Source organism: Glycine soja, chromosome 10, assembly GCF_004193775.1.
Source record: "Glycine soja cultivar W05 chromosome 10, ASM419377v2, whole genome shotgun sequence".
In the NCBI taxonomy this organism is placed as follows: domain Eukaryota; kingdom Viridiplantae; phylum Streptophyta; class Magnoliopsida; order Fabales; family Fabaceae; genus Glycine; species Glycine soja.
Window position 1 is genome coordinate 47,050,494 of NC_041011.1, and position 12,283 is coordinate 47,062,776.

The 12,283-nt window shown below is 31.9% G+C and overlaps 2 protein-coding genes across 2 annotated transcripts; one reads left to right on the forward strand and one right to left on the reverse strand.

Moving 5' to 3' along the window:
• Positions 1-3,481: 3,481 nt before the first annotated feature.
• LOC114371009 lies at positions 3,482-4,591 on the forward strand. The gene is made up of 2 exons (XM_028328410.1): positions 3,482-3,785; positions 3,988-4,591. The coding sequence occupies exons 1-2, from the start codon at positions 3,638-3,640 to the stop codon at positions 4,470-4,472; spliced, it is 633 nt and encodes a 210-aa protein (XP_028184211.1). The 5' UTR covers positions 3,482-3,637; the 3' UTR covers positions 4,473-4,591.
• A 4,015-nt stretch (positions 4,592-8,606) lies between these two features.
• LOC114372065 lies at positions 8,607-10,855 on the reverse strand. The gene has a single exon (XM_028329456.1). The coding sequence runs from the start codon at positions 10,221-10,223 to the stop codon at positions 8,997-8,999; it is 1,227 nt and encodes a 408-aa protein (XP_028185257.1). The 5' UTR covers positions 10,224-10,855; the 3' UTR covers positions 8,607-8,996.
• Positions 10,856-12,283: the final 1,428 nt, after the last annotated feature.

Sequence of the window (12,283 nt, forward strand, 5' to 3'; positions counted from 1 at the left end):
TCAGATTAAGATATATTGTTGTTAATTAAAGGACTAACTAGTCAATAGTAACCGAAATTATTAGGATGTATGCTGATTTTGCAATATTACGAACGATGGCCATAAAAATTAAATGCATGTAATTCCACTTAAAAATTCACAATCACATATGCACATATCAACGCTACAAAAATTAAAAGAGGGTTCAATTAGGGCAAGAAATGGGGTCACAGGATTGAATAGCGTTGACAAAGGTATTAGTTTGTCAGAGTTCGATCAGTTTTGAAGGAAAAGAAAAGAGGATAATTTTTTATTTATTTTGAGTAAATATTTTCTATTTTTTTCTTAAAACAAACAAACAAACATATAAATAAACGATCGTGTGTGTATATATATATATAAACGAATAAATATATTAAATATAAACTTAATGTCTTAACCTTTTAGCTTTTTACAAATATTGTATCTCTTAATTGAAAAATGTATTGTTTGCTTTACCTTTGGTTTTCCTTCAAAACCCTACTTATTATTTTGCTTTATCGTTATCCAAATTACCGGTTCTCTTGAATTCTTGGTAATCGACTGGATGTGTCATTCATCACTAATCACTCATCAAAATCCCATGTTCCCATTCAGATTCACCTAGACATCAGTTTAAGAAATGCTAATTTGCACGAAATTTCGTGAAGTTTGCGCGAATCATCGTTTATTCTATCACATAGTAACATCTTTTATATATATATATATATATATATATATATATATATTTATAAATTAATGTTTACTTAATAGATGGCTGGTTTATTTTATCTCACGCACGTCTCTCATTGCAGAGATTCACATTGTCTCACCCTCCTATATTTCATGTAACTAACGCAGAGCTGCCTTCCACATCCTGTTAACAAACGTCTTCACATTCTCCCGCTGATTTCACGCCACACACTTTGATCAGCACATTGCATAAGCCTAGCTCAATATATACCGTGTATACAATAGATATAAGTTTGAATGAGTGATTAAAAAAATATATAAAATTGATTGGATGATTTAAAAAAATATGATGTAGATTTAATTTTTTCTGACAGACAAAATTAACCATTCATGACTAACATTCTCGATAAAAAAAAAAAAAACATATCCCACAAGAAACAAATGTCAACACAAATCAAACTTGCATCGAGCTTACCATGACACACCATCATTCGTGCTAAGCTTCGAATCAGATATGATGATGCCAAGAACCATCAAGCTACAGCAAGCACCATCCTCAACCAAACCCACCAAGTCACGAACCCAGAAGACACAACTCCATTTTAAATTATTATATAAACTCGACCATATATCAAATTGATCCAAACCGTTTTTAAATTGATTTCACTTAGATTACAAATCCAAAATTAACTTTAATAGATGCAACTCACTCAGTTCCAATACTTAGCCTGTTCTAGCTAGCCTCTAATGATATTATTGCTAAATCGGAGTTCATTCTATTCGTGTGCACCGGTAAATAGCTAGTTACTCACCTTAACCCAATCTCATTTGGCCCATCCGATCTATTCCATCTAATCACTAGGATCATCTCTGATCTCTATTGCCACCGAATATTCAGTTGCTTCATTCTAGAATACTTTCTCGTCAATAAAAGAAAACGTATCAAGTACTTTGTGTGCGCCCTTTAATCTTAATATTTTTAGCCATTTTTACAGACATTGGTTTTTTTAATCATTAAATAAAACAATTTCTTTTTAAGAATTTATTATATCAAGTACTAAGATCTCTTAATACATTTAAAACGAATTTTTTTTTCAAACATTATAAACCAGTATTTATTTCTAGTTCAAAAGTTCAATTATGAAAATTTCAATTTTTTTATTACTAAATGAATGAATAGTTAAAAGGAAAGCGATGGAGAAGTCATTGGCAATCACTCGTATACATTCAGCAAGTGGTGGACATGTGTGCTGCAATGAACACACCCACTGTGGGGGCAACCTGGATATTAATGAAAGTCGAAATTATCACTACAAACCTTAATAAATTGATCATAGAGACAAAGGTCCTTAATTGGGGCAATGAATTATCCATCTCATGACTCATCGACGGATGGAGATTGGGTTGGGACAAGACAACTTTCACATTTCGATCTAATAATCGCCACGCTTCTACCAAAGATGTCTTTCCCCATTTATTCGGAATGCTTGTGAGATAATGGTGCATTGTGACTTCAAAAACACGCTACTATGTCACAGTTCATTGATTTAACTAATATCAAAGTATTAATTAATAATCACAACACTTAAAAAAATTAATAATCACAAGTACACAACTATATACGAACACCAGTGCAACTGTTGTTACTGATTGTCCGGACTCCGGAATCAATTCAAGGCCATTTCCCTTCCTGAACTTGTATAATCAACCTCTGTACCATACAGCTATATACGAAACTTAAATGTTGTAACAATAAAATACTTTGTTTGGATAAGGGAAATAAATTAGTGAGGATATTTTAAGAAATTTATTGAAAAAGTAGAAGGGAGATATATTTTTTTAATTAATAAAGGGTGGTATAAATATCATTATTAGCCTAATGTTGTAACAAAAAAAATACTACACTTGAATGTTTTGCAACCCGACCGGTAGCTAGTGAATGGGCACAAAAGTAACCCAACCCATTTGGGATATAAGGCTTCATATATATTAGCCCAATAGTTAAGCTAAATTCTGTAATTGTACTACTGTTTTCGTAAAATGTAAATGAATAAAAGGTTCAATATTGCACCACTGTATAATGATTAATGAATGGTGGAATTGGGTACAAGATTTTTCTATTTGCTATTTATGAAAAATTACTCTAATAACGTTCCTTTTTCTCCTCCTTTTCAAACATTACCCTTCACTTGTTTGTTTCACCGCACTTTCTCCCTCTGGTTTCACTTTCACCATACTACCCTCACCTATGATTTCACTTCACTGATCCCATCTCGTACATCTTCTCATGAATCTTTTCCCAAAAAAACCTCATGATTAAACAAGATTTAATCGAGTGAACGGCTTCAGCAATAAGATCCACTTTGCTGATGATCAAACAAAATAACAAATTCCTCTAGTAAAGCTGCATCTATCGTGATACAACAGTTAGTCGGTGAATAGATAAATGGTTCTTTTTGTTTTGTAAGTACCCTCAGTCCCGAACAAATTTAAGGACACAGTTAGATCCTTAATTAGATGTTTTGTCTATAAGGCTTACATTCGACTATTCGAGCAATTAAGGTACGTAGGAATAACACATATTCTCAACCACGTCAGATCGAATTTTATGAAATTGTACCACTGTATAATAATATTCTAGGACAACCATGTTTTCTACGCTGTTGATGTTGCACTTAAGTGTCCAAAAGCAATAGTAGATTCCCTCGAAGGCAATAAAAAATAGGAATAGTGGCAGTGAAGCAACTCACCAACGCTATAGCAGCTATGCCCATATACACAATATAGTGAAGAAATGAATATGTGCTTTACTTGCACATTTTCTTCTTAGTGCCACAAAACTATACTGGGATACTCTAAAAATTGCTGGCATCATGTCTATTCAAATAAATACAAAAAACTGAAACATTTGACAAGGTTCCATTGTTTTCAGGAAAAAATAAGGATCATGGAGGTTGAGTTGGGGCTGAAAATCACAACGACCAGAGATGATACCACTTCCGTTTCCGATTTTCAATTTGCCAAAGACAGATCAGGACCTGTCTTCTTGTCTAAAGAAACTGATGCAAAGCTCATCCTCACTGCACATCTTAAAGGTTTTTTCACTCAAATTTTAGTTATTCTTTGTTAGTCACTGTTAAGAAAAATAAGAAGGAAAAATGGAGTTTTCATAGAAGCTCTTTCATATAATTTCTCTAAAAGTTGAAATGTATAAGTTGATTTTAATTTATGCAAAAAATTAATTCAATTTACCTTCTTACGTAACATATACAATATTATGTTAACGTGCAAATGCAGGATATAAGAAGGAGAACATTGACATCAATATCAATAAAGATGGTAGTGAGATTTCGGTGAGTGGAGAGAAGGAGGTGCAGGAAATGCAAATGATACCGTTCAAGAAAGTGCTAAAAACCATAGGGTTTGAGAAGAAGTTTAGTATTCCTGATGGGGTGGTTTTGGATCAGATCAAGGCTAAGTATAACGAAGGGGATGAAGTTTTGACAATTGTGATGCCAAAAACGGAAGTGGGAAAAGGAAGTAGAGAAATTGAGGAGGTGAAAGAAGAAGTACCCGAGTCAAGTGTACAAGAAAATGTTGTTGATAGCGTGACACCAGAGCCACAGGAAAGTGTGCCAGAAAAGATTGAAGAGGAAACACCTGCAGTGAAGAAGCCCCAAAAACCATGGACACCTTGTCCTCCTTTGGTTTTTGGAGGATCAACTTTGCTTGTAACTCTAATATTTCTTGTAATAAACTATATTAGAGCGAGAAAGAGATAATTTTGTTTTTATTTGTGATGCACTATAGTGCTTGGGGACCCGATGTTAGTAGAGAAAGAGTTAATTTTTAAGTTTGGTTCAAAGATGTTTTTTTTTTAAAAAAAAAATTATTTTTGGGTGTCTCCACCAATATAAAGTATACTATATAGATTTTTCCTATACTAATACTGCATCTCTCTACTCTCCAGGTATCGCAATTTGATAATTGTACTGAATTATTATGATTTTAATTAAAGGACAAAATAAAAAATATTGGCACATTATTAGATGATGAATAGCTGACCACGACCACAAGGCAAACTTCCGAAAATACTCTTTTAGAATATCTTGCATACTAACACTAGTGAAAGTGGGGCTTAATCTCAAATCTCAATATTCAAATCATATAGTGAGAAGTCACATGTGCTCAAAGAACACAATCATATAGTGTATACAATTGGCAGACGTCATTGATGTAAAATTAACAAATATGAACTTCAAGAAATCAGGTGGAAACCAATTTTGAATAATCACAATTCCAGAAGCATGTCAGCTATGTCATGATGTTGGAAATTCCACATCGTGATAAAAATAAAAATAGAAACATCACGATCCGATCTTCAACGAATAAGTTTTTGTTCAATGGGTTGTATTGCCTTAAGTAAAACAGGCCGAATAATTGATCTAGAACTCTCTTGTAACCCATTAAATATTTGCTAACCATCTACAACAACTAGGACTATAGGTTTGCACTGTAAAATGACCAAAAAAGAAAAGGCTGGTACTCAAATGGGCAACAGAATTGGCCTCCCTGCTTTGGAAGCACAGCAAAGCAGCATGCTTATTTCTTGGAGACACAGTTCCCTTCTGAAGCATCTCAATAATATGCAGATTATCCATTTGGCAAACGACATAGTTCCTATGGCCTCTGTCCCACGGAAAATGTAAGCCATGAGCTCAGCCACTGGTACTCAAATGACAAAGCTAGTTCATCTCGCTCAAGTTTGGTTCATTTTTTTTAATGGGCATTTTGAGAACGCTGGTTAAAATTAAGAATTTCATGTGAATATTTTTTTTGGATTAATTATATTTTTTGTTTCTAAACTTTTTTAAATTCTTATTTTTAGTCCCTCTATGAATATTTGACCCATCAAAATCCCTAAACATTACTTTCGTTACTTTTGGTCATGATAACTTGCATTATTTTTATTTTTTTTATGTTTTATTACAGTAATTTTTTTATTGTTCAAAATCACTAAGAAAAATGCTTTGTGGTATCACTCTTTGTTTGGAAAGAAATTTTAAAGAAGCAATTTCTAACGGTTTTGCTTTTCAAAATTCCTTTGCAAACCAAGAATAGATTAATATATATATATATATTTGAGTTAGACAATGACATAACAAAAAGGTGTATCTTGAAAGAAGCATTTTCATTAATTAACACGTGTTAAGGTTCTAATCAGTGTTGCTTTATCATAGAAAAGACTTTGGTATATATAATTTTTAGGATATTAATTAAAAAATAAATAAAACTAAATATTAAAAATATATTTAGTTTTATCAATATATTCTTACCGTAATTTTTAATACTATTTTTTTATTTATTAATTACGCATGGTTAATAAAGTGAAATAGAAATAGGTTGTTTTGGACGTACAAAAATAATTAGTGTTGAATAGTTCTATTTTTTGGGCTTTTTTATCAAGGGGTAAATTTTTTTTACAATTTTTCAACGGGGTATATTTTAAAAAATTATTTAAAATGGGATTTAAATCTGCTTTTTTTACTATTTGTAACCATGTGTTTGTTATGTTAACCTACTTTTTTTTCGTAAATCTATTTTTTCTTTTAAATTTAATATTTTTTACGGTTTGATTTTTATTTTAAATAAAAAATTTAAAAAATATATATTTAAAAATGTAATAAATAATATTAAGTTGATTTTATTTTATATGTTATTATTTTATTTTAATTTTTTATTATTTAAAACATGTTATATATATTTTTAATATAGTTTACTTTAAATGTTTTTTATTTAAAGTTTAAATAATGTATCAATAAAATTAAAAAAACAACATAATTAATACATTGATATAAAACACACAATACAAATGAAAGAAAAATATAAAAATTACAAATTATTTTAGTCATGTACTTGTTTGTATAGACAGTTAGCCCGATTATGTCCTTCACTTCTACATAATGAGCATTTCTTAGGCCTAATTGAAATTTGTTCATTCATCTCATTAAAAATATATATAACATGTTTTAAATAATAAAACATTAAAATAAAATAATAACATATCAAATAAAATCACAATAAATATACTAATAAAATCAACTTAATATTATTTTACATTTTTACATATATTTTTGTTAATTTTTTATTTAAAATAAAAATCAAACCGTAAAAAATATTAAATTTAAAAGAAAAAATAGATTTACGAAAAGAAAAAAATAAATTAACATAACAAAAACATGGCTACAAATAATAAAAAAACAGATTTAAAAAAAAAAACTATTTAAGACTTTGAAGTCGTGAACCTTTAAAATATTAAAAAAAAGTATTTACGACTTTAAAGTCGTATTTTAAAAATAAAAAAAAATACGACTTTAAAGTCGTAAAATAAAATAAGCTTTGTACTGAAGTCATAAATATTTTTACAACTTCAGTTAAAAAAATTAAAAAATAATAAGTCGTAACAAGTGTTATGACTTCTGAGTTATAAGTCGTAACACTTGTTACGACTTATCCCATTTTGGATAATTTTTTAAAATATACCCCCAATTAAAAAATTACAAATTTTTTTACCCCGATTGGTAAAAAAGCCTTTTTTGAGCAACTTGTTGAGTAGACTAATTCATCAATCAATTGCCAGAGTTGAGTGGACCTTGTCCAACCACCATATACGTAACAAACTCTAAGGTGGGCACTAAGCTATTTTCAAAGAACAGAGATTTTTACTTTATTAGCCAGATACAACATCAACTTGCTAGAAATAAAGGGCCATACCTTCAACTTTAGTCCTTCTATATCCCATATAAATTTATTCTTTTATTTAAGACTACATAACATAATCAAGAGCAAACCATTTCCTTGCTTAATGTATTCACATTGTATTGAGCTGGAAAGACAATAGTTTGCTACTGAAACAAAAATCATAAGTTCTTCTAAACCTACGCATAAGTTGCAGACATAGCACGTGCATACAGATGGATAAAGATACTATACTTATAGAAATCATCATGAAGGCACTGTCCACATATAAATTGCATGCCTTAACGGTTGAATAAAATTGTTTCAGTGACACTTAAAAGACATAAAAATAGATTGTAATTATTCAGATAACATGAGAAAAAAAATTGATGTTCAATCAAATAATAATAACAATATATTATAGCATTACCTTAGCCGCTGAACCAAAACTATGACATTTTAATGCAGAAAATGAGAGAGACGCCGTCAGAAAAACCTTGCAAACACTTCCAAGTTCTAGCACAAATGTTACCCCAAAGCCAAATCTTTGATGACTTTATGAGATGTTATAAAGAATAAAAAATAATGCATTGACATCTGGTCAACAAATTTTACCTTGACCAGGAACTAGTGTCACATTGCCAAGAAATTCAATTCTGGATGGCAATAAGCCAGGTCAAAGTCCACCCACTTCAATGACTTGACTGCAAACTCAAAACGTATTTAAAGATTCATCTACAACACTAAACAATTGCGGTAGTATTTTCAATACCCAAATACATAAGACCAAAAAAACAGATTTACTCTCTGACAACGAATGATTCAAGGGTGAGTGAGACACTGGTCTGTGGTATATTTTGATTTGCCTTGAAAATTTGATTTTGATTGTATTAAACCCACATGCTACAGCAATATCTTTGTAAGACCATATTTTCTTAAGAAAGGTTGTAAGGACGGAACAGAAAAATATACTTGACCATCGTCAATGTCATTAACAATTCAAGTTTGGAAAAGATAATGAAAGAAAAATATAAAACAAGCAGTCTAATGGAGACAGAATCAATATGTCCTTTTTTGATAGTTAGGTCTTTAGAGTTTAATGAAAATTAAACAATCCCAAGCTCCAACGGAAGTCAAGATTTTACAATAATCTGCTCTTCCAAACACAAATGTAAGTATATGAACAAAAAGGAGATTTATCTAACACATATTCATAAACAAAATCAGCTACAATGAGGATGCAGCAAGTTACAGAGAAAATTGAACATCACGAGACAAAATCAAGGGGAGAGGAAAACAAAACAGACCACAAGGATCCACGTCATTGTGATTTTTAGGTACAAGAATCCCCCCCCCCCCCCCCCCCCCCCCCTTACCACTTCATTGTTGGTATCATCTTCATTTCAAATCACCAGCCTTTCTAATTCTTCCACTTTTTATCTCCATTGATCGTTCGCTTCTTCATTTTGTAATCTTCCATTTCTATAGAAGCATAATTAGGCTATGATATCATCTCAGCTTCTATTTTCATTACACAGCACCCACAAATAGAGGATGGGGGCAACAATTTACTCAGCATTGCTTGGCCTGCCAATAGAGTCAAGCCCTTCTGTACGGCTGCGCACAATTATATGGAACACATCCCTCACTTGGCGCTCCAAAGGGTCTAGTCCACCTTTCAAAGCATCACAGACTAGTGAAACCTCCTGCACTATCTGTCTAACCTCCCGTTCTTTCTCCTCTGTCAAAGGAAAGTGGACAGAATCAGCCAAATCATTCATCACTCTAGCACATTTCTCAATCTGATGAATCTCCTTAAGCAAGCCACAAGAATTCTTCCGCTCCCGCTTCTTCGACTCCTCCATGATCCTTTCGTGAAGCGAGAGGATTGCAGCAGCCCAGGAGTAATTCCTGGGAATGGTAAAATGGACATGTAATCCGCGGTCCTGGCATGGAATTGCAGCCACAAGAGCCCACATCACAAACAACAGGATCGAATTCATGATGAACACAGGCATTGCAAGGCCACCAGAAGCCATAAGCTCATTTGCCTTAGGTGGATAAATGTTGTTCCCAATTGCTTGGAGCTGCCTAGCAGCAGACCAAGTTCGAGAGACACTCCACGAAAGTGATCGAAAATGCCCCAAAGACCGATGGTGATAGGTATTATTACTGCTATTATTGTGACCATGGCTATGGCCATGACTATGATGGTCCCTGCTACCAGTGCTGCGGCCAAAGGACCGGTTTCGATGTGCAATCGAGGCGTTGGGATCCTTATCATCAAGCATCCCGATGTGCAAATCAATGAGAGCCTTCTTGGCTCTACGAAATTGGCCCTCACCAATGCTCCTCTGATGCCCCAATGCATAGGGCACAATCTCCAATAGCTTCTGCCATTGGCGAATCTGCTCAATACCATCACGAATGGCATTGCAAACATCCAAAGCCTTCACACTTCGCTCAAAGTAATCAGACACCATGCGATCCAAAGGGGGTCTCAACACCTGAGCCCTGTGGCTATGGAGAATGGCCTTGAATTCCTCTTGGCAACACAAGAAGCAATGAAGGAGCTTCCCAACCCACGAGAGCGAAAGCAAATCATCATGAACAACCGAAGTGAGTTCAAGGAACCGGTTAGTGACGTGTTGCTGAAAGGATTCTAACTCAGCCTCCAAGCTTGACCCTTCCATGGAAATGGAGTGAACCTGTTCTCGACGAAGACTCAGAATTGAACGGCCAAAATGGATTAACGATGAAGGAGAAGACGAACCTTGGTAGTCCGTCGCGGGCATTCTCACACACAACGCAACTTATACAAAACCTCACTCTCTCTTCCCCCAATACCTATCTCGTAGACCCAGTGGTACCCAGAATTTAAAAAAAAAAAAAAAACCCGAATTACTCTCCAAGTTGACAACTTTTTCACCTCAATTACAAAACCCAGAAATCAAAAATCAAATTTCACACACCCATTTCCCAAAATCCAATTTTGAAAAAACAAACCTTGAAAACAACAACAATAATAATCTCAAGGTTTAAGACTTTTACAACTGCAACTTGACGTCCCGAGAATCGAAAACCCAAAATTTTCCTGAAACCAAAAAATTCCCCTCCAAATTGAAATCACTCCAATTGGAAAACCTAGAAGTGAGAACCAAAATTGGGCTTGAATTTGAACCCAGTGAACCAAAAACAACAACAAATTGAGAATGAGAATTGAGAATCTAAAATAGAATTGATAGAATTTCAAAGGGTGAGAGAGAGAATCAGAAAAGGAAGTGAGAGAAGAAGAGAGAAATGTTGGGAGAAGTGAGGTATGGAACCCTAGTAGGAAGAGAGGGATTATATTGGGGACAATTGGACCGCGTATTATGGTGGTTGAAAAATATAAACAGCGAAATACGCAGAAACAAAAACACGAACCCAGACAAAAAAAGGAAATTTATTTTCCTTAATTCGGAGTAATATTGAAGTTTAGGTTCTTAATCTGTGGTTAATTAGTGAAAAAATTAAGGTTGAAAGAGAAGCTTTAACGCGGACCGAACACGTATCGGACACGGTGGCAAGAACCAAGATTCTCAGGTTTAGTGGCGTAGATCCCAATGAATGCGTACGGATGATATTGCACCGTTGATTTTGAAACAGTGATTTTTCGGTTGTCCCCCCTGTACGACACAACCCGAAGCCAGGGAAGGGAGTTTAAACGTACTGTGTCACCTTCATGCTGATTTTTTTTATACCTGAAAAAATATGTTTGGATAGAGAATTTTAACTAAGAAAAATAATTTATAAGAGAATTTAAATTTCTATAATCTAGAATTCATTATTTGGATGTTCTTTTGTGAAGAATTTAAAATTTTGGAATTTTAAAACAGAATTTTAAACAACTAAAAATCTGAAATTTCAATTTTCTTGTGAGAAATTGAAATTCTCTTCTTACCGTCTTCCTTAAGAAACATTGAGGTTGTGGAACATCAATCCGGCCTGAGAACGTAGAGGAACACGTACAACTAGCACACTAATCATATCTTTTCTTTTTTTTCATTCATTTTTTTTTTCACCCTCATAATTTTAAATTTTTTTATCCAAACACAAAATTTTGAAAATAAAAGAATTTCAATTGAAGTATTTGAAATTCGAATTTAAAATTTCTCAAAATTTTAAATTCCTCCATCCAAACACACTCTAAGGGAAATTAAGAAAAAATAAAGTTAACTTTACATTTTTTTTAAGTATTTATTATAAATTATATTATTATTAATTTTTATAATAAATATTTTAAGAAAATCATGTCAAAACAATATGATAACATAAAAATTTCTTATAAACTCATTTTAAAATATTCTTTCTTTTTCAGTTTTTTTTAGTAATATTATGTATTATGAGCCTAATATTCTAAAAAAAATTGAATAAAAATATATTTAATGTATTTAAAATATAAAAAACATTAAATATTTAATAAGCAAAGAAGTATAAAAAATAGACTTAATATCACTTTTTTTTATCAATTATGTTTTTAGTTATTTCATTCTAGTAAATTAAATTTTAAAAAATTTATTTTTATCTTTTATGTTTTTGAAATATAATGTTTTAATCTTTTAATGGTCCGTTACAAATAATAATATTCTGTTAAATTTTAAATTTTAAAATAATTTAGTATTACTGATTTATATATTTCATAGTTGTTTTTATTTTAATGTGTAAAATTAATTATTTTAAAAAAACTTAATGCTATTTTTTCATTATTATTTTGTTTTATACATTAAATTTTAAAAATTTTATTATGGTATTTTATGTTTTGTAAATGCATAATTTTGATTTTAAAAAAATTAAAAGTTAAAAAACTAACATT